This window comes from Gouania willdenowi, chromosome 7 (assembly GCF_900634775.1).
Source record: "Gouania willdenowi chromosome 7, fGouWil2.1, whole genome shotgun sequence".
Classification (NCBI taxonomy): Eukaryota; Metazoa; Chordata; class Actinopteri; order Blenniiformes; family Gobiesocidae; genus Gouania; species Gouania willdenowi.
Window position 1 is genome coordinate 17469057 of NC_041050.1, and position 27791 is coordinate 17496847.

General features: G+C 38.3%; 1 protein-coding gene across 2 annotated transcripts in view; it reads left to right on the forward strand.

Annotated features, from left to right (window-relative positions):
- Positions 1 to 27791, forward strand: part of chchd6a (coiled-coil-helix-coiled-coil-helix domain containing 6a) — a 120433-nt gene that overhangs the window by 46048 nt on the left and 46594 nt on the right. For both annotated transcript variants that reach the window (XM_028453268.1, XM_028453269.1), the window contains one exon: positions 17095 to 17165. In XM_028453268.1, the coding sequence (XP_028309069.1) occupies positions 17095 to 17165 (71 nt within the window). The remainder of the gene's footprint in view (positions 1 to 17094; positions 17166 to 27791) is intronic.

Here is a 27791-nt window from a genome sequence, read left to right on the forward strand (position 1 = left end):
AAAATAACAGAAAAAATACCAACACACTACCGGTAAATGACAGTATTACCAAAAATATTACAAAAAAATACACAAAATAACAACAAAAATAGAACACATGACAACAAAACACAATTTAAAAAAAAATTGTTTTTTTTTTTTACAAATGACAAGAATTATACACAGAAATGCTCAAAATAAATGTAAAACAACGACAAAAACACACAGGGCATTGACAAAAATATACAAAGACATTGACAGGAAAATACACTCAATGACAACAATGTCATCATTTTCAATGTTGATATGAATCTTGATAATGTGGTCCTCGGATCAAACGATTACCGTCCCATTTTTGTGGCCCCGCTGTGATAACTGTTGCTCATATATAAGAGCCACATTCTTTTTATGCTAAGATTAAGAGCAATGTTAATTGTAGAGTTAATTTCGGGTCACGAGACACTGGGAGGGGGTTGCCAGATGCCTTCAAGAAACTAAGAATATTTTTTCATTAATTTAAGACCATTTTTGTTTATTTTTACCCTTTTTCTGAAACTACACCAAACTTGCCATGTTATAACTTATTTTCATCATTTTCTCTTTCCATATTTTTGCTCCTTTTAATGCATTTTTGCTACATTACTTTCATTTCTGCTAATTTCAATACCTTTTCTGCACATTTCTTTCACTTTCAAGACATTTTCAGCACCTATTAACCCTTTCCACCCCTTTTCCCACCTAATGTTGCATATGTTGACCCATTATTGTCACTTTTAACATCTTTTCACCATATTTCATGCTTATTTTCACCAATTAAACCTCATTCGTGATTTGTCATGCCATTATTTTGCCATTTGTTACTATTAAAATGACATTACCCCAACCTCCTCTCCCCATTTCTGCCACTTTTAAGCCAATATCGACACTTTAAACACTTTTTTAACCACTCTTTCCGTCTGTTTTTGGCCACTCTAATTTGCAACTTTTAACCTAACTTCTGTGGTTTTTAAAATCCCATTTCACCACCTTTTAACCCATTTTATTTATGTTTAAAACAATGATTTACATCTTTAAGATGACTATATACCATTGCACAATTAGTAATTAACTTTCTGGATAACAGTGGATATTAGTCAGATAAATAAATAAATGTGGTTATCACAGATTCATAGAACAATGGACCATCATATTGCTGACTTTATGGATGGGCCCCAAAAGCTCTCCCCTTTATTCCCCCTTATACCGTAGATGGCCCTGTCTCCACAGGACTGTTTTTCAATGTTCATGTCTGTACATTTAACCACCTTCAGGTACAGTGGGGGTCCCCGGTCTCTGGAACCTTTATTTTGTGGGTCGCGGGCTGAAAAGTTTGAACACCACTGCTCTAGACCAACCTCAAAATGATCCCCTGGTTCTATACAGCTATGGTTATTTTTAGTGTTCACTTGTCTGAACATGTCTATCAGGATCATCTTGCCCTAACACTTGACAAAGTACAGTAGACTAATGGAACAAAAAAAAATGCCTATATATGTGCAGCGCTGAGTCACTGCATCATCAGCTTTAAGATTGTTTTTAGTGAGATAACATGTTAGTTTATTGATTAGCATGTACTTGTAATGTATACACATGCAGAAAATGGCTCTGTTGGTACTTTTACCATTTTTCAACTGATAAAGATTAATGTGACAAAAAAGGAGCAGCGCTCAATAGATGGCTGTACGGCTCATTTAGTTTGTAACTATGTTACAAGTTTAAGACAAGCCACAGCAGTTAACACTATGTTTTGACTGTATCTCCTTTAAGGCGTTGGCAGTAAAGTGTGTGTATATTTTACATTTATAAAAAGTGTGTTTTTAACTGTGCAATTATATTAACACACTATCTGACCATGAATAACCAATCACTCCCAAAAGGCTTTAACCTGTTGGTGGTTCATTCCATAAGCAACTTTTAGTAACTTCCACATTTCCTCCTTGTTTTTTTTGTCTCAATGGTGGCTTTGTAGTCACACACACACACACATGGACACACACGCACACACACACATACTCATTTCTGTCGTAGTAGACCATAGTTTGAAGCTGGTGGAAATAGAGCGTACAGAAGGAGATAATAATCCTCCTCCAAGTCTGACAGGTTGCTTGACAGGTTGTCAGCAGAGGCCTTCGTGTGGTGTGCACACGCACGCACGCATGCACACACGCACACACAAACACACACACACACTAGTCCAAATGATGCCAATGACAATATCTTTATTCCTGGCAAAAGAAGCAGGATGGGATACAGACAGACATGCTGTTAGCATCTATCTTTTGTCTGAATTGAATAATACTCATGCCTAACTATGCAAATCATTTTGGCTTTAGTGAAAAATGTCTTGAACAAACAATGCCTTGAAAACATTAAACTGTTTAAAGATGTAAAAGGCAGCTTCATTTGCTACAGTGTTGTCAAAGCCGTTTTAGTTCAGTTTGAACTGAGGAATGGACCAGAAAATTACTGGCATCTTATTTGCAGTGCAGTTTTAACATATTTGCTCACACTTCCACATGTAAATGACTGTTGATGAATATCGTAAGGTGTAATGATTATAGTTAGAAATATCTGTCACGGAGCTACAGTATTTGGTCATTTACACAGTGATTATTGCACACGTGTCTCTCTGCACAAACTCGAGGCACGTAGTCCAGATTTGGCCCATAGTATCACATCTGGCCTCTAGCAGGATATTGATTATTACTTATAAAACATCATTTGTTAAAGCTGCTCTCATCAACTCTTCTTCCTCCCCTGCCTCCCCCAATCTACCAGAAGCTACGCCTCTACGTTTGTGCACGCGCATAACTACAAATACTACACATTTATTGTTAGAGTGCCATACCTTTTGATTAAAACATGTGTATTACCTGTCCATGTGTTTATTACCTGTCCATGAGAAATTTTGCCAAATCCTAGTCCATTCGGAATCCTTTTAAAAGCAGCAAGTTCCAAGATTCCAAGAATCTCCAAGATAAATTCTCTTGCGGTCACGTAGACGTTTGTCCACAACCTTTGTAACCGGACTTTTCTTTTGTTTTTTGTAGAAGATTTATACGTTGGCAATTGTGGAATGAGTAACTGGAGTTTCGGAGCGCTCCTCCATGACGCTATGCTGCTCAGTGATACCTCTTTGCTGTTGTGACGGTGCACGTGCATTCACTTTGATTGACAGTGGCCCGCTCCAGGAAGTCAAAGCCTATTGGCTGGGCGAAGTCGGCGTTTTCTTGCATTTGTATAGGGGTCTATGGAAGAAGGTGGGACTTATATACATAAATGTATATGAATGACCACCGGCAGTAGACCATAGTAAAAGACTAGTTAAGTATTTTTTCGCATTTCAAAAGAATCATACATAAACATAGATTTCTCAGAAACTCCGGATATCAGCTTTAAGAAAAGCCCTAAACTAGAGTTTAGTTTTTTCTGTGTGAGACCTAGTTCCTTGCTTTTAAGTATATTCACATTGATCTGTAGGTGCTTATTCACATTTATTATTGATAAAGTTGTTCACAGTAGTAATAAAAGTGTTTTTTCCTTTAGGGAAAATACTTGTATTATTCTAGTTTGGCCAACTTTATAGCAAACTATTTTCAGTCTGGCCCCTGAACAAAATGGATTTGACACTTCTGAACTGATCTTTGATGTGATATTTACTTTAAGCAAAATAGTCCTATTTGCTGAATTGGATACTCTGGTGTCACATTTTGCCCTTGAGCTTTGAGTTTAGCACCCCTGATTTTACACATTACTGCACCAGTCAAGCATGTACTGTACACGCAGGACACGACACAAGGGAACTATTCTGTAACAGCAGTCTTTTGTGATGGTCAGTGCAACCGTTTCCATATTCATTCAGAAAAGTAAAGCGGGGTAAATATGTGAGGATTTATCTAAATCTTAACACAGCACACATAACGACTCTGTCCCACCACTGATCTGGAATCTGTTCCTCTAAGGCAGAAATCTCACATGATCTAACAAAAACGACAAGTGAACATTCAAGAGGAGGGAATAATGGTAGCCTTTAGGCTATTTTTGATTCAATTCAGTTCAATTTAATTGAACTATATTTATATAGTGCAAATTACAACAATCGACATCTCAAAGCGCTGGTGGAAAAATCCCAAACTAAAAAAAGGTCCGGCGGACTTTATGTTTCATGTCGTCCATGCTTGTTTTTAATTTTGCCTGCTTCCTTGTTCTCCAGTAAGCTCGCTTCTTGATTGGCTACATTCCACTCCACATCACAATTCTCAGAGGTGGAGTTAGAACTCAGGAGGCGTGGAATTTCCCCACAAACATGAAGGTTTTAAGTTGTGAATATTGAACAAGTTTAATATTCAACCCTAACCCTTTTCAGAGCCGATTATTGGGCCAAATATTTTCTTAACACGAGAGGTCGACCGATATATCAGTATATGGAGTTTCGGCCAATTCTTTTTTATTTTTTTTTAATTTAGCAGTTTAGAGTAGCCATTAAAGGAAAAAAGAAAGAACAGAAACATCCATTTGGATGTATGAATATACAAAAAAAAAATAAAATAAATAATAGAATGTGCATGAGAGAGGTAGAATCCAATAGGCTCACAAATAAAAAGCTGAAATAATAGGATAAGGATATAATATAATAGTGCCTGTTCAAATATCCTTATCCTATTATATCCTTAATAGGATAAGGATTTTTGTTTTACTTGGTTGTGTACGGGTATATTTAAAGTTGGTGTATTTTTTTAATTTCTAATATATACAGTGATAACATATGAGTTTTTCAATTGCCTTTCATAATCAATGTGCTTTAAAAAAAAAAAAAGTATATCGTCCTATATCGGCCATCGGCTGAGTTTTTTTTTTTTTAAATCAGTGTCTGCATTGGTCTTGGAAAATTCCATATCGATCGACCTCTACTTACCACGCCTCAGACCACAGGATAATCTTATGTATAATGTAAATGTATAATACATAATATAATCTAACATGTGCAGTCCTTGCTCAGGAAGAGGAAAAAATTGTGACAAAAACTGTCAGATTATCTTTGTGTGTGTACCCCACATCAGTGTGGGTGCTTTTAGATAAACAAATGGATGGTAAAATGACCAACTCACTGATCATTTATGTTAGTAGATGTCAGAGGCTTTGAGAGAAAACGCTGGTTCTCCTTTCAGCACCACATATACAAAGCCTCAGTCTATTCCAAATAGGCACCAGCAGTGTCAACAGTAAAATAATGTGGACAGCTGGGGAAAATAGCTGCAATTATCATCAGCAGAGGAAGCAGTGATTTGTTTGGCTATTGATAGTTGATGACTGTAAAGTGCACCTGTTGCCACCTTTTCAAAGCTTCCTGAATCACTCCACGTTTGTTGGTGGTTCATTTTCTCTTACACATGCAAAAATGCTGCTGTTTTGCAGATCGGGACCATATGAAATAAACAAGTTGACATTTCTCATGAAGTGTGTGTACCTTTTTTTTCTCTGCATAATTATGATCCTTCTAATAAATTATGTTTTCTTTTGCAGTAATAGATTCACATTTTTTATATATATATATATATTTTTTTTACTAATGTTTTATTTTTGCTTTACAAGATGAATAACTTGATTTTAGCGGTCAAGGTAAAAATAAAGTGGAGGAATTAGTTCTGTACAAGTTATCACCCCAAGTATCAAAATAACATTTAATCATATCAATTTAAATTCAATTGAAAGTAAAATATAAAATGCAACTTCTCTCTTCAACCTCAATATTAGCTATATCAGTCAATATATGTGAAATAGATCTATTCCACCACATTGAGGAGTAATAGATCTGATGGAATGGACACCATGAACCTAGTGTCATCCAAAAGCATTTTTTTCTAGGACTATTTTTGAGAATGACAACTGCAGACTAGATATATTCCATATAAGCTGCTTTTATGGAGTTGCTTTAAAACCAGAATGAGAGTCTCGTGCAAAACTATTTATTTTCCTTGATTCTAACTTGGGGTACAAACTCTTTATTTACTCACCTACAAAGAGGTGTCTTGATTTAAAGATATTTACCTCACCTGTCAGTGGTTATTCAATATGACAGAAGTATTTAGATTACCTGTTTTTCAGGGTTTTTGCACCTTGTCTCCAGTAAAGGTCAATCTTAAAGTGACACACATCCCATCATGTGAATGTACTTTAGAAAAGAAAACGTTAAAGGTGAATAATACATATTTGGAGTCATTTATCAACTTTTAGCCTTTAAATATAAGCATTACCCCTTTATATTTGGGCGACGTTATTTTGGAGATTTCAGCCAATCAGCGTCAGTCAGGTTAAGTCTTTGTAGTTGTGCTCTGTCTATTGTGAAAAAAAAAAAAAAATACTTTCAATCTAAAGTTTTAGTGTATAGTTACGTGTCATCCAGTTACAATGTTTTGACGTTATTCCTAAGAAGACAAGGCTGAACAAGGAAGACGCCTTCTGACAGGGAAGTCTACTGTACGTGACCATGGGAACCATCGGATGGCTTTAACCTTATCAAACTAGTTGGAGTTACTGTATGTTAGGGGTGGGCGATATGGAAACACAAATCACAAATTTTTCTTTGTAAAATCACGATCTCGATTTTATCACGATTTTTTTTTCATTCAGATGATTTAGACTATTTTCAAGTTATTTACCAGTTAACAAACCAATTTATCTACTTAAAATCATTGCGCTAAATGGAAAAAAAAGGATAAAAGATCATTTAAGTCAGGGTACTTTTCAAACATTTAAAAAAATGTATGTAAGAAATCTATCAAACTGGTTCCAAGTGCAATTAACATTGTGGTGTAGCATTAGCAACACTTGCTACATAACAAGGCACCATATCAGTCTCGTGATTTCCATTTGTTTTTGAGGTAACACACTCATGCTAATAAAATCCTACTTTAAGCAGTGTTTTGAACCCTTCTTTTCACACAGTTTGGACAATCATATCCTTTACAAGATAACATGATACTGCTTTGGTTACATTAGGCCTGTGTGATATGGACCAATGTTCATATCTCAATAGTTCTCCTCAAAATGACGATTTAAACTGTATTTTTATCCAACATAGTTTAACAAGAAAAAACAATAATTGGTTAAAGTCAGCGGATAAAAATGCCACAAAGACCTTTTTATTAATCACAAGCAGCACAGTATCAACATTTTGTACCACTTTTGACTTTTTCAAATTTGCTGAAATGCATGTTGCTTCTTTCAGGGCAGCTCTGATTTGCTGAAAGTATTTTTTAACCACAGTGAGGACATGGTCCCTTTAAGACGCAGTGAGTTAGAATTGTTACAAAAGAGAAATACATGCGCTATTTGCTCAAACGTCTCTTAGTGCTTCCAACACTAACAGACGGACATCTGCATTGAGAATCCGACAGGGAGCCGCTAATGGAGGAAGCAGAACAAACTCTGTCTGTACGTGCACTGGGAGGGAGGGGGAGAGAGGGAGTATTAGTGAAGCGTACTTCTACGCCTATTTAGCTCTGATTAATTTTTCGGTGTCTGTACTGCTATCATGAGCCTGACTAGCAAGTGTGAATTGGCAGAGAAAGAAAACTTAAAATGTGCTATGTATCTATGGGCCACAGACATAGGAATGACAGAGACAAGGTACCACGAGGGATAAAATGTACGCTACAGACAGTTCTACGATTTCCGTGAATTGGCAGATCGTCGTCATGTTTTAATCCTTAACGATCTAGTATCGTCAGATCACACACCCTTACTAAACTATAAAAACAACAAAAGATAACAATAAAAAGTTACAGTTTGTCAAACATATCAACCTCCACATGTGTGTGTTTAAAGTTGTTTTTAGTAGATATGAGGCTTCAACTAGTAAATACTTCAGCATACAAAAAACATGTTAGACAATGTTATGCCTCCAACTTTCTGGGAATATTTTGGGGAAAGTCCGTTGTTATTCCGACATGACTTGGAACATGGTTTGAGTTGCCCACACAGAGCCCTGATCTACACAGAGCCCTGATCTAAAGTCATCCAGCACCTTTAGGATGTGCAAGAATGGAGAGGCATTCTCGTCCAGCATCAGTGCCTGACCGTATAAATCCTGCACAGAAACACTTTAACATTTTATAGAATTTTTTCCAAAATGAGTTAAAGCTGCAAACAGAAAACCGACTCCACATGAAAGCATTATGTATTTGAAACAGTTGAATATTGTTACAAATACCCTTGTTAATATAGTGTGGCTGCCATTAAATAAATGAGTATTTAGAGCAGGGACATCGTTACTGACATTTATGCAGGAAAATGGTGATTGGAACATTCAACACTGCACGGGGCCAATACGTTAATCTAAACCAATACAAGAACTAGTTGTGCCTTTCATTTGGACTGAATTTAAAGCATCAGTAGTACATAATTGTTTAAAAATTTACTCAAATCTCATTAAATGTGTAGCATTTGGTTTACAATCTGCATCAGATAAGGGATCTATGTAGTGAGTGACAAGACCCTACAGCCAATCAAAAATCTTAAAGGATTACAAAGGTACAGATGGAAACATGGTTTGATGTAACAACGTTAACGTGAATGGATGTAATTTTCATACCATGTTAAAAATATGTTCAAACTTAACTGTTAGGAGCTGGAATTTAAATAAGTCCCTGTTCATTAACATTGAAAAGATGGAGATGATGGTCATTGGTTCTCAGAGGAGTTGTATAATATATTTGACAATGTTTCTTTGCCTTTGGATGACTGTGTTGTATATTGCATTGTTATGATAAAAACATTAAAAAACCTTGGTGTTATATTTGACTAGACCCTTGTGTCTGACAAGCACATTAAGGAGGTGACAAGACTTTTCTTTTTTACATCTCAGAAATATTGCTAAAATTAGATCAATCTTGTCTTTTGCCAGTCCTGAAGTACTTTTGCCTTTGTAACTTCTCGCTTGGACTATTTTAATATTCTTCTGTCAGAATTGCCTAAAAAAAAAAATGTTTAAGTTATGCAGATGGTGAAATTTTGCTGCTTGAGTTCTGACTAGAGAAGGGAAATTTGAGCCGTTAACCTGGTGTGGGGCTTTCTTCCTGACTTCAACGTGCTGTTGTTAACTTATGATATTGTAAATGGCATTGCAGCTTCTTAGTCAAATGACCTTATGAACATGTATGTGCCTTTTCATTGACCTTTAAAGTATTCCTAGGTTCTGGAAAAGACTGTTGGTGAGCAAATTTTTTTTCTTAGTGGGAACCTGATCTACAGAACAGTATTCCTCTGGATATGAGACGTGCTCTGTAGATATTTTAAAACAAAGACGAGCTTCATGTTAGTGTGTGCTTTAATGTCGTTTTAACAGCATGGACAACATCTTGAAAATGGCAATGCATAATATAATAGTAGTAATTGTAGCTGCTGTGCAGCAATGGTCGGGGCCAAGCAACAAAACAACAGAGCAGCTGTTAGCGTTTAATTAAGGCCAAAATACACATATTGCATCTAAACAGCATGGAGATGTTGGTAAAAAAAAAACTTTCCCAATGATTTATTGGCTCCTAAGTGAAAAAAATAAATGCAGTTTTTGCATAAACTCCAATTGTTCGCATGAGAGTAAAATTCAAAATGCTGTAAAAAAATTCTGTTTTTGAGATAGAATTCTGATACTTTCCAAACATCCAAAATGTGGTAATTTTTTACAAACATTGTTTGTGTATTTGGCAAGAATTTTCAACCATGTGTTTACTATACCATTTACAGTCAAACATTTTGATGCACTGTACGCTCCTTTTTGGATGGAGCTAAATTTGTGTGGATCGTTTGTGTAGGAAAGTCTGAAGATGTGCTGTGGCATGTTTGGCGTCAATTGAGCAAAACTTGTGGGAGGAAATATGTTTAATAAGTTTTACAGTTTTTGGAAAATAACACAGGGATGGACTTTATAATTTCAATAGACTATAATATCCTAATAAACATAACTGCACATGAATCCTTTCTTGTTCTTTTCCCTTTCCTCTATTTCGCTATTCTATTCTCCTGACCATGTTGGTCAAGTTTGCTGATAAATATTTGATCATGGTCTACTGTGTTCTAAGGCTCTGGATGATGAGCTTTAGAGACCTGTGGATTAGCTGCTTGTTTTACTGTGGAACTCATGCCTACTTGCTCAGGTTTTACTGCTTACCACGCCAGCTGCTAGAGGTGAAAACTTTAGATCACTGCTGTTCAACTCGTTTTAATTCAGAGCAGTTTGATTTTAAGTGAAGTGCAGATTACAGGTGACAAAATGTGCAAAGTTAACATTAATGTGGAACACGTATGTGTGAAACATATGAATGACGTAGCGTATTTTCCGGGCTGTTGAAGGCACCGCTGTATTGACTGCATTCCAATAATTGAGTAATTTTCCAAGAAAAATCCACGTAAGGCAAGGCAAGGCAAGGCAAATTTATTTATACAGCGCATTTCATACTCAAGGCAACTCAATGTGCTTTACATGATAAAACATTCAATTGTTTAAAATCAATAAGAACATTTAAATCAATAAGAACAATTAAAATCATCAGTAAAATCAATTAAAATCATCAGTAAAATCATCATTACATCAACAACATGACAAAAAAATCTCTCTCTCAATCATATGCAGTAGAGAAAAAAAGTGCCTTTAACTTTGATTTAAAAATGTTCACATTGGATGCTGACTTCAGCTCTGCTGGCAGTTTGTTCCACTTCTTTGCAGCATAACAACTAAAAGCAGCATCACCATGTTTACTGTGAGCTCTGGGCTCCACTATCTGACCTGTGTCCATAGATCTGAGAGACCTGCTGGGTTCATACCTGACCAACATGTCACTGATGTATTCTGGACCAAACCCATTCACAGATTTATACACCAGCAGCAGAACTTTAAAGTCTATTCTGAGGCTGACTGGGAGCCAGTGTAAAGACTTTAAAACTGGAGTAATGTGCTCTGACCTCTTTGTTCTGGTTAAGACCCGAGCTGCAGCGTTCTGAACCAGCTGTAGCTGTTTGATGCTCTTTTGGGGGATTCCTGTCAGAAGACCATTACAATAGTCCAGTCTGCTGGAGATAAAAGCATGGACCAGTTTCTCCTGATCTTTCTGAGCCATTAAACCTTTCACTCTGGAGATGTTCTTTAGGTGGTAGAAGGCTGTTTTTGTGATAGATTTGATCTGACTGCTGAATGTAAGATCTGAGTCAATCAGAACACCAAGGTTTTTGACTTGGTCTTTAGCTTTTAAAGATCGAGACTCAAGATAATTGCTGACAGCAGTCCTCTTTTCCTTGTTACCAAAGACAATCACCTCCGTCTTGTCATGGTTTAGTTGAAGGAAGTTTTCACTCATCCAGCAGTTTACTTTTTCTAAACAGTCACACAACACCTCAATGGGACCATGGTCATCTGGGTTCAGTGATAGATATAGTTGTGTGTCATCTGCATAGCTCTGATAATCAACCTTACAGTTCTGTAAAATTTGTCCTAAAGGAAGCATGTAAAGGTTAAACAGAAGGGGTCCAAGAACAGATCCCTGAGGAACCCCACAGGACATTGGTAATCTGTCAGATTCAAAGTTTCCAATGCTTACAAAATAGCTTCGCTCCTCCAAGTATGACTTAAACCATTGCATTACTTTTCCATTTAGTCCGACCCATGTTTGCAATCTGTGCAACAAAATTGTATGATCTACAGTGTCAAATGCAGCACTTAGATCCAACAGAATGAGAACAGATACTTTTCCTGAATCAGTGTTCAACCTTATGTCATTGATCACTTTGATAAGAGCAGTTTCAGTGCTGTGATGAGAACGAAAACCTGACTGAAATTTATCAAATATTTTGTTGAATGTTAAGAATTGACTCAGTTGGTTGAAGACCACCTTCTCAATGATCTTGGCCATGAATGGAAGGTTGCTGATTGGTCTATAGTTAGCCAGTATAGAGGCATCCAGTGTTCTCTTTTTTAACAGCGGTTTCACAGCAGCTACTTTCAGGGATTTTGGTACGGTGCCTGATTGGAATGAGCAGTTAATTATCTGACACAGATCAGTGACAATTGACTTTACAACAGTTTTAAAGAAGTTTGAGGGTATTGTGTCAAGGCAACACGTTGATGGATTCAGCTGCTGAACAGTTTCCTCTATTGTTTTTGGGTTCACTGTAATAAACTCTAACATTGTAATTGACTCATCCCTCAGTGGTTGAAGCTGTTCAAGCTTTTTGTGATTTTGCTGGTTTGTTCTGATGTTTGACCTTATTGATTGTATTTTTTCATTGAAATATACAGCAAATTCATTGCATTTTCCAGCTGACAGTAATTCAGGGGCTATCTGATCTGGGGGGGTTGTGAGCTTTTCAATTACAGAAAACAACGTGCGAGAGTTGTTGACATTTTTGGCAATAATTTCAGAAAAGTATTGCTGCCTTGCTTTGAACAAGCCATCATTGAATTTTCGCAGACTTATTTTGTATAGTTCTAGATGAATTTGGAGTTTTGTTGATCTCCATTTACGCTCAGCTCTTCTACAGTCAGATTTCAAATTCTGCATTATCTCAGTCCTCCTCCAAGGTGTTTTCTGTGTGTTTGGTTTTCTCTTAGTTTTGATTGGAGCCACCACATCTATGACATTACAGACGTTTCTATTATACTCATCCAGAAGATCATCAACTGTCTCAGCACTCAATGTTGGTGTCATTGCTATGGCTTCCATAAACTGTGCACTTGTGTTCTCATTTATGTACCTTTTCTTTAAACACACATAACTAGGGGGAACAGATGTTACAGTCTCTAGGTCAAAAAAGACACAGAAATGATCAGATAGAGCTAAGTCTCTTACATCAACAGCAGAGATATCAACACCTTTAGAGATAACCAGATCCAAAGTGTGACCTTGAGTGTGTGTCGGACCAGTCACATGTTGTGTAAGACCAAAAGTATCCATTAAAGCATACAGTTCTTTGGAAGTATTGTCCATGTTATTGTCTACATGAATATTTAAGTCACCTGTTATTATTAAAAAGTTGTATTCAGTGCATACAACTGACAGCAGTTCAGCGAACTCATCCATGAATTCTCCAGAATATTTTGGGGGTCTATAAATGACTAAAAACAGAACTCTTGAATCACCCTTCAGTAAGAATGACATATATTCAAAGGAGATAAAATCACCAAATGTTATTTCTTTGCACTGAAATATTGATTTAAAAATGGCAGCAACTCCACCACCTTTCCTGCAAGTACGACACTTATTTAAATAAATAAAGTCTTGTGGCGCACTTTCATTGAGAATAGTATTACTGATACCATCATTCAGCCATGTTTCATTAAGAAATAAAAAGTCCAAGTGATGTGTCAAAATAAAATCATTAATTATTAGTGACTTGTTAACAAGAGATCTAACATTAAGAAGAGCTAATTTTAAAAACTTTACTGGAGACACTGGTGGACTTTTTGGATGACATGTTATAGGAGTCAAATTTTTATCTCTATAAAGCTTTTTGCTTTTCTTTAATTTCACAATTTTACCTGTGTTACCTGTCACCACAGGAATTAAAGAAGCTGCATTAACTCCATAGGGCCCTGACTTTTTCTGGTTGTTCCTAAAAATAGAGCTATTGCAGTCTGGACCCAGCACACATCAGGCCTGTGTCGCTCTAAGTTGAACACAGCTGGCCTGAGGAGAAGAGTGATCCTGAGCCTGGTATCTTCGAGGAGGGATGGGTGGTGCAGATTGACCATGGTGGGGTAAAGGGTGGGGTGTTAGTCTTGTGCCAGCCAGAACCAGCTCGTTCATCTGGGCAGTTAAATCCAAGAAGGCAGGGGTAGGAGAGAAGCTGGATGAGGTGGAAGTAGGTGAATTTTGGGGTGAAGCAGGTGGGTCCTGAGATGCGGGGGTTGGGTTGACCTCTTCATTTTGGCGATTTTTATTTCTTGCTGGAAGCTCATTGACTCCATGTTCTTTCCTTGTTGTTTTGTTCTCCGATGGTACATGTTGTCCTCTGTCTTTATCAGAACTGATAGCAGTGTGACTGGTGAAGTAAAACAAGTTGGATGTGAAGAGTTTTACTCCAGCCTTGTTTAGACACAGTCCATCTGCTCTAAAAAGATGACGACGTTCCCAAAAAATAGGAAAATTTTCTATAAAATTTAGTGAAAGGGCAGCACAAGCCGAAGACAGAAATTTATTCAAAGAGTAAATCCTTGAGAATTTCAGATCTCCTTTGCGGACTGGAGGTATCGGGCCACTGATGAACACTTTAGGCTGTATACAGCTCACAGTTTTTAGCAGATGGGTGAAATCCAGCTTTAACACCTCAGACTCCTCCTTGGCTAAATCATTTAACCCAAAATGAATCACAACATTTTTCAAATGTGGGTAATCTGCAACGATATGCAAGATTTTGTCAGCCAGGTCTGATACTGTGTCATTAGGTAAGCAGATCACTTTCACGTTGCTGCTAAACATCTTCTGAGCATCTTTAACAGAAACGTCTCCCACTATCAGTGTGTGAGGTTGTTGCTTTGGCCTACCATGTCGCTTTTGTTTTCCTGAAGCACTTTCAGTCTTCGCAGTTCCAGAAGGTTGTGTGTTGACCTCATTAGAGCCAGATCCTAGGTCATTCAGCAGTGGGGCGAATCGATTACCCAGTTCTACATGAAACTGGGTTTGTGACTTGGTGATACTCCTGCCTTTAGCAGATGTCCACTTTTGTGCCTGGGCAGACAAGGGAGTTGATGTTGAGGCTGCAGTCTGCGAAGCCAGTGCAGGCCAGTCCGTCTCATTATTGATATCAGGGCGCTTTGCTCGGCCCGTTAGCCTTTGAAGTGGATATGACTTTTTCTTAGGCTTAGCTCCCAGAGTATTCCAGGGAGGACTCGCACCTGTTGGCTTATCAACGGGAACAGGATCCTCCCTAGGCCTGATAGCTTTGTTAGCACGGGCTGGTAGCGAGTTAGCTTTATCCACTCCGCTGTTTTGAAACAGCGGCACAGTCGTATCATTATCATATCCACAGTGTCCATTAACCTCAATGTTTACTTGTATTCCTCGCACTGTAGTCTCCAGTTCAGTAATCTTTTGGAGAAGACTGCTGTATTCTGTTGTGGAAAGAGCCATTCTTCTGCTAGTTAGCTTGCTACTTGTAGCTAGCTAGCTTGCTACTTAGCTTTCCAGTTGAGCCAGCAAATAAAAAAGCAGTAGATGATTACCTCAGAGCCAGAGTCAGATGGTAAATGATAGAGTTTGATGTTGAGGTATCGTATCATTTCTCAGAAGAAAAAGTTCATGTTTAGTAAATAAATTCCTCTGTGAGCTCCGCTCTGCTCTTTTGCTGCTGTCAGCTCAGCTGCCGGAAGTTGTCGCAAAGGCCGCACTGTCGCATATGCCACACCCTTTTGGCTGATGAGGGTGCCCTTCAAACGACTCGGCCAATCAGAACAGGCAGGTAGGCAGGCTGCTATACCCTTAACGGAGGTTTCTGTGTATTGTGATCAGTTTCAACGAACGTCCATTTACATTTTTTTATGGTATTTTTTTACTGGAAGCAGACTGCTACCGCACTCTGTGCGGTAGCACCTCAGCATTGATCACGTCGATGGTACACAATCGCTTCTGAACAAACGAAACCTGGTTATTTGGCAACTTTATGCTGTTTATTGTTTCTTTCTGTCATAAACCGGATGTTTTGTTACTTTATCCGGAGTGTTTCAGCACTCTCACTCTCTCTCTCTGTGTGTGTGTGTGTCACGTCAGCTGTCAGGCTCAGAGTCCTGTGTGTGATCGATCCTGAACAAACCTAACGCAGTGATTTGAAAACTTTATGCAGTTTATGATTAACTACTATTAAAAACTGGCTGAGATATCTTACATTTTAAACCTTATTGTACTGTATATTTGTTCTTCCCACTGTGAATGCATACGAGTCAACACCACTCCACAAATTTCCATTTTTTTATGGGATTTTATTTTATTTAAACAATCAGCAATCATATTTTATAAATAAATAAATAAATTTATATACAAACAAACAAATATTCAACAGATGTATGACTTCTGCTGTCACTCGCTCCCACACAATTTCCCTCCACGACCCGACACCGTCCCATATACGGACCATGACGCCTGCGTCCTTTTATTAAAGCAGTGAGACCACTTTTCCCACATTATCCAAAGCTTGTTTCTGAACGTTCAGTTCTTCGTGATGTTTAGTAGCTGTTACAGTTAATTCATTCCGCTGTAGGGGTGAAATAGAAATAGTCGGAATATTCTGCCTCCCGACACCCGCTGTCACTGGACACGTCTGTGACTGACGAAAAGATCCACACACAGAGCGCACCGTTACATTGGCCGCACCCTCAACTTTCAAGGAAAAAAATAGCATCCTATACGACTCAAAAGACAGTATATAATGTATGGCACATTATCTAATCAAGCAATAAGTGACGGATATCAGTTCCTACTGGATTCTTCACTTTAAATTTCCTGGATTTTGTGATCAATTTGAACAATATTAGAATAAAAATGACTACCATTATGTGATATAAGCATAGGAAAAATGTGCAAATTTTGTGGAATTTAATTTAATTTGTGTATTTGAATTTCATATTTGATTCATGTTTTTACTTTCATTTTCACTTTATCCTGTGGGCCAGATTAGATGCTGTAAAGGGCCAGGTTTGGCCCCCTAGCCTTGAGTTTGACACAGGTGCTTTAGATGTTCCCAATATGTACTTGTCCTGCCCCTTATGGCTATGCTGCACAAAATGTCCCAGTTTCTAAATACCAACTTGATGATGGGAACATTTACGTGCAATATCATACCAGCAGTGTTGCATTGGAAACCCTGCCTGGGTTGCCAGTTTACAATGAACTGGAAAGTCCATTTCCCATTGGAACATAAACATTTTTGTTTTATAGATGTGAGTCACACTAATTTGTGTTTCCAAGATTTTGGCACTATAAAGGGGCAATGCCATTTAGCCTTTTACACCCACTAGTGTCAACATTAAAATCATGATCACATATAACCAACTGTACACACCAACTAATTTGTGCTGTTCTCTCTTTTGATCAGAATTGGGAAAAGTACCAACAGGGGAAAGAGCAATTCCACCAAGCGGCCTCCAAAACAGAGGAGAACGTCAGGTAAGGATCACACACGCACACATGCACAGCACACGCACGCAGACACGTGTTAAAGACTTCATGGCTGTCCTTCCTGTTTTGATATATGCTGCATTCACTGACCTGTTCTCTACCTGGATATAATTGAGGTCCACCATTAATTTTAATTGTAACTGCGCATGTGCAATCATTTACAGTCAACGGTTATGGTAATAAACTCCTCTTTTGCCCCATATTTACATATATTGCTATTAATGAACTGTGAAGCTATTATTAGTATTTAAAGCACCTTAAAGTTAATATGCTCCGCCCACGTTGTGCCATTAAAGACTGCTCTAACGACCCTTTTGAATTCATGAAATGGAAACTGGAAAATTGCGATGCACATGTAATGTACAGTATACATTTTATTTTTTCTAATATATTATACTAATACTAATATACTAATATATTATAAAGCAAACATTAAGGGGACCAGGGACAGCCTTGTTTCACTCATCTTTCTAGAATAAGTGGCTCTGATAGTTGGCTGTTAATTTTAATTCTTGCTGAGGAATTATCATAAACAGCCTTAATATTGTTTATTACATCATCATTACATTCTGTAAATATATAGTAAGTGCATTTTCGTTTTCTTTTTTTTTATTTCAGACTATTTTATGGAGTAAGGTATTCCATTCCTATTAAAGGAGATCATTTTAAGATGTTCGAAAAAGTAAACATTTTTTCCCAAACTGAACCTGTCACAATCTGTTAAAGTCAAAACACACACAAAACAAAGTACCATAGCAAACCTTCTTTTTATTGGCTTCCAAACGAAAGGGTTCTCTATGTTGACCTTTAGAGAAGTCAGAGGGGTGCTGTGATTTCTCCAAAAAGGTGTAGGAGTGGTGCCCCCTAATGGCAGTCTGTGGCCACATTGTGTGTGTCCATCTTAACACTGAAGTTGTTTCAAACCTCCAAACTATAATTCATTTATTTAGTGAAATATAGAGAATAACAAACAATACATCAAAAATTATTTATTTATTAGTCGTCCTTTTAAATTCCAACACTGTGGTTTTCCAGCAGGTTTAACGTCATATGGGGTATTTGCTCACAGCTACGTATTTATTGATTCGCATATTTTCATTTCTGTTTTTAGTGCTTTATCTTTATTTACTCGCAGATGGTTTTCTTGAGCAATTTCCGATCATCAGGCTATGTAGTTTATTCTGCTCCTACAGGAGAATTTTGCAATAGTTTGTTTGGAATAATGTTATAGCAAAAATTTGAATTTTGAAGTTTGATGTGTATCTGTTAGAAACCCGGTAGTTTTTTAAGGTGATTATAATATATTTGCCATTGGAATACCGCGTTATGTCGTTTGCCTGAAGGTAACATTGGAGCTATTGCCAGTTATCTGCATCTATCTTCTAATAATAGCATTTCTTATTTCATCACCACTCTAAAAATACACACCTGCACTGGAACGTGTATTTACAGAATTAAAAAGTGAACTATAGTTCAAAAGATAATTCGATCTGTGTGCACCTAAATCTACCCTTTTCTTAATCTTAACGCGTTTAATTCAATCACTCAGAAAACTGAATTATGTGATATACTTTTTTAATTGGTTGCTTTAATTAAACGAAGCTTAACAAAGCCCTATCTTCCCACCGTCATGTCTTTCTCTGTGAATGTGTAATGAGCCACTGCTTTAAGGAGGTAACTAATTATTGCTACTGGAGTTTGTAAAGAACACAAGTTTGATTCACATTAAAGAACAAACCTCAACTGACAGCTAATCCCAAAACACAGCCAGAAGTGAGCATGGACTAGATTCTAAAATCCTCTTTATGTGCTGTTTGGCCTTCATGATGTTTATATGCTTGTGGCCAGGATTTAGCATTTGGATTGGTTTGTGTCTAAAAACTGGAGGCGAATTATTTCATTTTATTGAAGATCATTTTTGACACATTAGGTTTTTCTGTTTCTCAACTAAACTTGTTTTTTTCTTATTCACTGTGATGGAGACCATGTGATCTTACAGAATTGTGTATTTTATATATGAATTAATACCAATGATTTACAATGGTGTGCTTATTTGTAGGTGTATAATACATAATTTTTTTTTACTGTATTCTAAACCTGATATCTAAGAAATGACTGCTCTTTTATCAATGATACGATAAAGCTGTGCATTGGAAAAAAAAAAACTTTGGGTATAAGTGGAACAAATGCTGTTAAAGCTAAATTCTGTAATGCTGTTCAGATACACTTTTTTGTTATACTGGGTGGAATGGTCTTTTTTCATTACCTCATGTATTCAGAAAAAGAAATGAAAAGAATCACATCTCTGTAGCAGCTGCAGGCCTTCTCTGTCCAATCCCTCCCATTGTATCTGAGTGGAAAGAACCAATCAGACGCATTCTGCTCTTGTTAGACAAGGCACTGACCTAAGGGTGAGGATGGGGTGGAGCTTAGGGGACGTGCTATTTTTAAATCTTGCTAACTCTCCAACTTTTTAACAAGGTGGTTATAATTGCGTAATGGTTAAATATGTGATCGTACTAAATACTGGACTTCCCTTGAACCTCCCGTCACCACGATCAACTTTAGGCTGGTCATACATCTGCAGAAGTGAGGCAGGTTGGAGTTTTATAAAATATGTTGAAGACAAAGACTGCATTGCGATGTAAAATCCTATACTTTATATCACGTGTCAAACTCAAGGCCCGGGGGCCAAATCTGGCCATTTTAAACATCTAATCCGGCCCGCAGGGTAAAGTAAAAATGACTGTGTAAACATGAATTATTGTGAAATTACTAAGTCATTTAGTTGTGGATATCTCAGTAGGGTTGCCAAGGGGTGTAAAATATCTGGAAAATTTCCTCGGGAACTTCAACTCGGGAATTTTGACAATACAGTAGTCCCTTGCTATATCGCGGTCCGCCTTTCGCGGCCTCAGTGTTTCATTGATTTTTTTTACAGTGCAATCCATCCATCCATCTTCTCCCGCTTAGCCGTTTCCGGGTCGCGGGGGCAGCATCCTCAGTAGGGAGGCCCAGACTTCCCTCTCCCCGGCCACTTCCTCCAGCTCGTCCGGGGGGACTCCGAGACGTTCCCAGGCCAGCCGAGAGACATAGTCTCTCCAGCGTGTCCTGGGTCTTCCCCGGGGCCTCCTTCCGGAGGGACGTGCCCTGAACGCCGCACTAGGGAGGCGTTCAGGGGGCATCCTAATTAGGTGCCCGAGCCACCTCATCTGGCTCTTCTCGATGCGGAGGAGCAGCGACTCTACTTTGAGCCCCTCCCGAATGACTGAGCTTCTCACCCTATCTCTAAGGGAGAGCCCAGCCACCCTACGGAGGGAACTCATTTCGGCCGCTTGTACCCGTGATCTTGTTCTTTCGGTCATGACCCAAAGTTCATGACCATAGGTGAGGGTTGGAACGTAGACCGACCTGTAAATCGAGAGCTTTGCTTTTCGGCTCAGCTCCCTTTTCACAATGACGGACTGGTGCAGACTCTGCATCACTGCAGACGCCGCACCAATCCGCCTGTCGATCTCTCGCTCCATCCTTCCCTCACTCGTGAACAAGACCCCGAGGTACTTGAACTCCTCCACCTGGGGCAGAACCTCATCTCCAACCCGGAGAAGGCACTCCACCTTTTTCCGGTCGAGAACCATGGACTCGGATTTGGAGGTGCTGATTCTCATTCCGGCCGCTTCACACTCGGCTGCGAACCGATCCAGTGAGAGTTGAAGGTCACGGTATGTTGGAGCCAACAGGACCACATCATCTGCGAAAAGCAGTGATGCAATACTGAGGCCCCCGTACCGGACCCCCTCAACGCCCTGACTGCGCCTAGAAATTCTGTCCATAAAAGTTATGAACAGAATCGGTGACAAAGGGCAGCCCTGACGGAGTCCAACCCTCACCGGAAACGATTTCGACTTACTGCCGGCAATGCGGACCAGACTCTGACTCCGGTCATACAGGGAACGAACAGCTCCTATCAGGAGGTCCGATACCCCATACTCCCGGAGGACCCCCCACAGGAATCCCCGAGGGACACGGTCAAATGCCTTTTCCAAGTCCACAAAACACATGTGGACTGGTTGGGCAAATTCCCATGACCCCTCAAGGACCCTGCTGAGGGTGTAGAGCTGGTCCAATTTTGAATGTATTTTTTGCATCGTACGAATGCGCATTGTGTTCTGCGTCCTGATTGGCAGATCAAACTTGTCCATAATTGACCCCTGAACTAAAATGAGTTTGACACCCCTGCTGTATACCTAGCATTTGGGGTCTACATACAGTGTGTATCCAAGGTTATAGGGGAATGATGGTATATGATGGATTTATATAGTGCTTCATTATCCACCGAGGTAGTCCCAAAGTGCTTCATAAGCTCATTCACCCATTCACCCTCACATTCACACACCAATGGGACGGAGCTGCCATACAAGGTGCTAGTCAACCATTAGGAGCAACTTAGGGTTCATTGTCTTGCCCAAGGACACTTCGACACATAGACCGGTATACACTGGGATCAAAACTTCAATCTTGGGATAAGAAGATGACCCTCTACCACCTGACGGTGGGTGTTCTTTATAGTGCATTGAGTGCCATTGCTTCATACCAAGGATGCGAGACGGTGATCAATAGTGATCAACCAGTAATTCACAGAGCCACTGGTTGTCATTCGTACTTTTGTTTCTCTTTACTCCACATACTTTTATACCACAACACTTTTTATCCACCAACTTGGAAACAGCGTTGCCCCAAAGCAACACATGGTTGGCAACTTTAAGAATCAATCATGTGCTGTCGATGACGAGAAAACTACCCGCATGTGCATGTAGTAGATCAGCATGTCAGTGGTACTCCGTGTACTGGTAGTTACAGCTCTTTAACGCAGTATCAACACCGTTTAAGAGATGAGTCGATTCGTTCTGCGAGAGTTCCCAATGCTGATTCATTCTGCACTTACAGGTTAGAACCTTAGTAGACAACTGCTAAGCTCTGATCTAACTCTGCTGGTCATCAACCACCAGGTTGCAGCCCAGTACAGGACAATGCACACTTTTTACAGGTCCACAAAAGCTGGGATAGGAAAAAATGTTTTTAAAGAAAGACAAAAAAAAAAAAAAAATATATATATATATATATATATATGTATATATATAATAAGCAAAGGTTTTCCACAATGCTAAGCTGCATATTAAACTTTAATATAATATTCCAACAATAAAGAAACTTTAGGGGTGGGAGGATTCAATAGGTGATAATGAGTTCTCAATAATTATTACAATATTTTTTATGATTATTTGATGACATTCTTAATGGTAGACCCCGATCAATGGGCAGTTTAAAAAGAAGACTGTGAGTCAAAAAAAGAAAAAAACTGTGGGCATTCCTTTATTATACAACAGACACAATGAGTTAGAATAATTTGACTGACTTTTTTAGACATTCATGCTTTGTAGCACGCAATGTTAGGCTTTAAACTTTTAGTGAACAAACTACTGAGCAAGTTTAGTAAGACTTTGGCCTAAACTTTTCAAAATGTAAAGCTGTAGAACAAAGCTACTGGAAAATAAAACTTAAACTTGATACTTTTTAAACTTTGTGCATATATGCACGCTGGTATATGTGTGTGCATGTGTTAATCCACTTTAATCCTTGAAGCAAAGAAATGTGGCGTTAGTTGGCAGCACTTTAGCCCTCTGCTTTTCAGCTTCTTGCAAAGTGAATGTGTGTGTGCGCTTGTGCGTACACGTCCTTGTGTTAAAGAGGACGGAGAGCGTAGCACGAAGGTCTCCAACCTGTAGCACTCTAAAATGGCGTAGTCTGTGAAGCGTAATAGAACAGCCTCCATCAGCTTCCTATCATTCTTTTGGACTCGTTCTGCCTGTTCCTGTTTGCAAAGCCTTTTTTGTCAAATACCTCAGACTTTTCGCCTTCAAATTGATGTATTTTTCAAACCTGAAAAAAGGTTTTTTGCAAACAACATTTTTGAAATGTATTATGCCTGTACATAAAAATGATAGTTTTGGACTAAGTTCAACACTGGTAGAATTATTGTTATTTTACCAAGAATTTGTACTCTTGTGAATAATCTTGTAGGTCTTAGGCGTGAATCAAGATAAACAAATGCTGCAGCACTTGCAGCATTTGGAAAGCAGCAGAAAAGGTCTAACAACAGTGTATTGGCTCTGAAAATAGACCCTGTTCCCAAAACGAGATCCAGTCATTGTTAAGCCTGCAGCAGGTGTTTCTCATCTCCTAATTAGCTTCCCTGTATATTTGACGTGTGATTGAACCCTGAGTGAGTGTTGCTGCATTGCCTGCTGACGCTGTGGAGTCTTCAGCCCCTCCCATCTTGTCGAATAGACCCATTTCATGTGATTTATGCATACTAAATTAGGTGCATGAGCGCGCAGGCTTGGTGCAAAACAACCGGAGAACTTTATTGTACTAGCATCGGCACGCGATTGAAATACTCGTTTTCGGGAATGCTGCATGGGTCCCTCAATCGTTCACCTACCCCTAGGGGTAAGTGATGGCACTATACTCAAGTATCTTGAGTCTTGATCTTTAAAAGCTAAAGACCAAGTCAAAAACCTTGGTGTTCTGATTAACTCAGATCTTACATTCAGCAGGCAAATCAAATTTATTACAAAAACAGCCTTCTACCACCTCAAGAACATTTCCAGAGTGAAAGGTTTGATGACTCAGAAAGATCAGGAGAAACTGGTCCATGCTTTTATCTCCAGAAGACTAGATTATTGTAATGGTCCTCTGACAAAAATCCACCAAAAGAGCATCAAACAGCTACAGCTGGTTCAGAACGTGGCAGCTCGGGTCTTAACCAGAACAAAGAGGTCAGAACATTACTCCAGTTTTAAAATATTTACACTGGCTCCCAGTTAGCCTCAGAATAGACTTTAAAGTTCTGCTGCTGGTGTATAAATCTGTGAATGGGTTTGGCAGAGCTGAAGTCAGCATCCAATGAGAACATTTTTAAATCAAAGTTAAAGGCACTTTTTTTCTGTATTGCGTATGACTGAGAGGGAGATTTTTGGTCATGTTGTTGATGTAATGTGTTAGTTGATGATTTTAAATGATTTTACTGATGATTTTAAATGTTCTTATTGATTTTAAGAGGTTGAATGTTTTCTGTTGCACTTTTTGATAATGTAAAGCACACTGAGCTGCCTTGTGTATGAAATGCGCTATACAAATAAATTTGCCTTGCCTTGCCTATAGGGGGTAGAAAATTAACAAATGAACGCATAAAAGATATTGGGTTTTATAATGTTTATTTTTAGTTTAAAATTACCAGCAACTCTCAACACAACAAAAACACACAAAAAATATAGGGAATAAACCAATGAACAGACAAACAACAACAAAACACACAAAATGACACCAAAGACACACATACTAAAAGATAAAAATACCTACTATTACCAGCAACACTAAAAACAGACACAATAAATGAGAGAAAAATACACAAGATTACTACAAAATAAACACAAAAATATCAGTTCTTACTTACTGAGCGTTACATGGTCAGGCCCCTCAATATATCTCGGACTTGTTGTGCCCCTACACTTGGGGGTCTTCAGGTCAGGGTCTCCTAAAGATCCCAAAAACTAAATTTAAAACCCGAGGAGACCTGGCACTCCAGGCTGTGGCCCCAAGACTCTGGAATAACTTGCACCAGTCTCTCTGGGAGCTCAACTGTGTGGACACTTTTATGAAACTGTTGAAGATTTTGCTTTTCAGAAAAGCTTTTATTTAACTGTTTTTTACATTTGTATTATCCTTTTATGATGTTGCTCCTATGATGTATATGCACTCATGTTTTATTATTCTATTATGGTGTTGCACTTGTTGTATTAATTTCTCCACAGCTCTGTACAGCACTTTGTAATTTTATCTGGAAAAAGCACTTTATAATTAAATTACTTACAAAAATAACAGAGAAATATAAAAACTGACATAAGAAATGCCAAAAAAAAGCACACACAGAGATCATTATTTTAAAAACACCAACAACACACAAAAACAACAACAAAAACAGACACAATAAGAGAAAAATATACTGAATAATAAAATACAAAAAATGACACATAATGATAGAAATGATCTTGATTAGAACATGAACTGAAAATTCAAGGGTCAGTCTTGGTCCCACACCAGGTGGGAGTGACAGGAGATTATAAAAACTGAAGAAATAAATATATTCAGGAGGCGCTAAATACTGTTTCATTGCACCTATTTACAAAGTTAGATTTTTTTAAGTGTGTGATATAACTCATTCATTCCATCATTATGTTCTATAGTTGTTCATTCATAGTATTCTGAGCAATATATTGTAGTCGGACAAAGGGAGTACTTGTACTCAAAAGTAAGAGAAAGTGGACTAGATGACTAGTCTATTATAGGTTCATCTAATACAGCTCAATTTAAAGAGTAACTAAACATTTTGTTAAAAGTATTTTAATTTTGCATATTTAGATGTAAAATGTTACTGGGGTTTAACGCCGGGTATTGCAATTGAATTTTGCTATTGGCTGAGACGGATTATTTTGATTATTGGGGGTTACCGACTTTCACTGTTGGCCCCGCCCTTCCTATTAAAGCTGAGAGGATCAAGGAGAGTTTCCTCTAATCACAGCCCTCAGTGAGCACTGATTGACAGCCTCAATGAGGAAGTCTAATGCTCTGTGTGAAACTGTAACGGTGATGTTTTTGACTCTGTGTTTCTATAAAGAGCAGATTGTGGTATAATCAGAGGGTTCATTAAGCTATGTGTGTATGTACATAGTGTGTGTATCCACGTCTGTCTCTGTGTGTCCGCGAACATGCATGTACTTCTCGCTGCTGTGTGTGTCTTGTGTCTTGTGTTTGTGAGGCCGCAGTGTTCTGAGGCTCATGGTGGGAGTTGAGCAGATATACTTGGTACTCTCCGTTGGTCCAGTTTCTGTCTATTGATGAAGTATAATAACAAGCCAGCTGCAAGGTGGCATCGTGTCCGTTTTTTCAAATAAGGTCATTCTTTTGGCACATTGATATGAAAGTCAGCTCATTTATATTTCATCTAAAAATTAATGATATGCCCACTGTTATTTCATAGCAAGGTCAGTCCATGCACACAGATAGTTTAAAATTAAAAAGAAAAGAATGTCAAGACACTTGCAACAGGAGGGAACATTGAGAATCACTCATTAGGTACCAAAAACAGATGCTTTTAGTACAGTTGAATTGAGGTCTCAACAAGTTTGGCCCACAAGATGCAGACCTCAAGATTTGCACGTACCTGTTGCTTGATCGTAGCTACCATATGTGACTCCTGGGGCTGTGGATAGTACCAAGTGAGAGTGTTTTCTCTGCATTACAAATGAGCTAGTAAGTTGGCAACACTGGTATTGACGGGGCGTTGGGAATCATGCTCAACCCTCACCAGGATCTCAAGATTCTTAAGAGCCTTGCAGGCCGGTGATTGAGTGTTCGGATGGCTAAACAAAAGCCAGTCCATCCCACCTGCTCAGTGACGGGTGAGGAAACTACACTGCAGTCATGAGGATGTGTCAATGAATCCTATACTAGGGAATGAGTGCTGACAGCAATAGACTTCAAGATTACCTGCCACCTACTTTCTTTGTCATTTTGTCATTGCAACCTTATGTTGAACTAAACAAATGATAAGATGGATTGACAAGTGAAAGGTACATAACTTCAGTAGAAAAGTTAGTATTCGGCCGTGGCTGCATTTTTGATCAATTTGACACAGCTTTAAATTGTTTTACTTTTACAACGTATTAGGCTATGATTTTTGTCATAGCACCTGCAGTACCTTTAAAGTATACACCAATAAATCTCCTATTGATTTCTTTTTGTATAATAACACACAACAGCTCCCTTGGCAGCAGATGATTATTTATTATATTCAACTGAAACCAGAAGCCAGTGGAAGTCTGAGAGGATTTTGTAAAGGGAGTCAGTTAATGGCCCTGAAGTGAACTGAAGCAGATTTGTGCAATAGTTCAGGGTAGTTCAGCAATATGTCTTGTGCGTCACATATGCACTCTATTCATCAGCTGCACAAATAAAGAGAGTGAGTCTCTGCAATGCTCTTACAGCAGAGATTTTTAAGACTAGTGTCTAGAGAATTAGCAAAGTTGACTAAATTTAACCAAGTTATTTTCTACCTCTTGTAATTTATTGCACACTTTGTAGTAAAATGTATTGCTGCACACAAGTGAAATGCAATGTTGTCGCTTAACATTTCACATCGAAGTACTTTTTGTGCAGAACATTTTTTTTATTTTCACCACATATTTTATTAACCGTAATGGGATATGCATTATGTTTTTACCTCTTTTTGGATAGCAAAGTGTTATATTTCTCAACATATTAACTTCATATGTTGAGACCCTAACCCTAACCCTATGAACTCTGATGGACATGCAGTATTCCAGGGCTAACATTGCTGGTTTTACAAATGCTTGTACAGGTTTTGTTCTGGTGCGCTGGTTGCCAATAATCTAAAAATTTGTGTTCAGTCTCTGTTGAGGGTTTACATGTGATTGTTTAGTGTTAACCATGCAATAAAATGGAGGTATCTACTTCTTCTGCATCTAAGTTTGG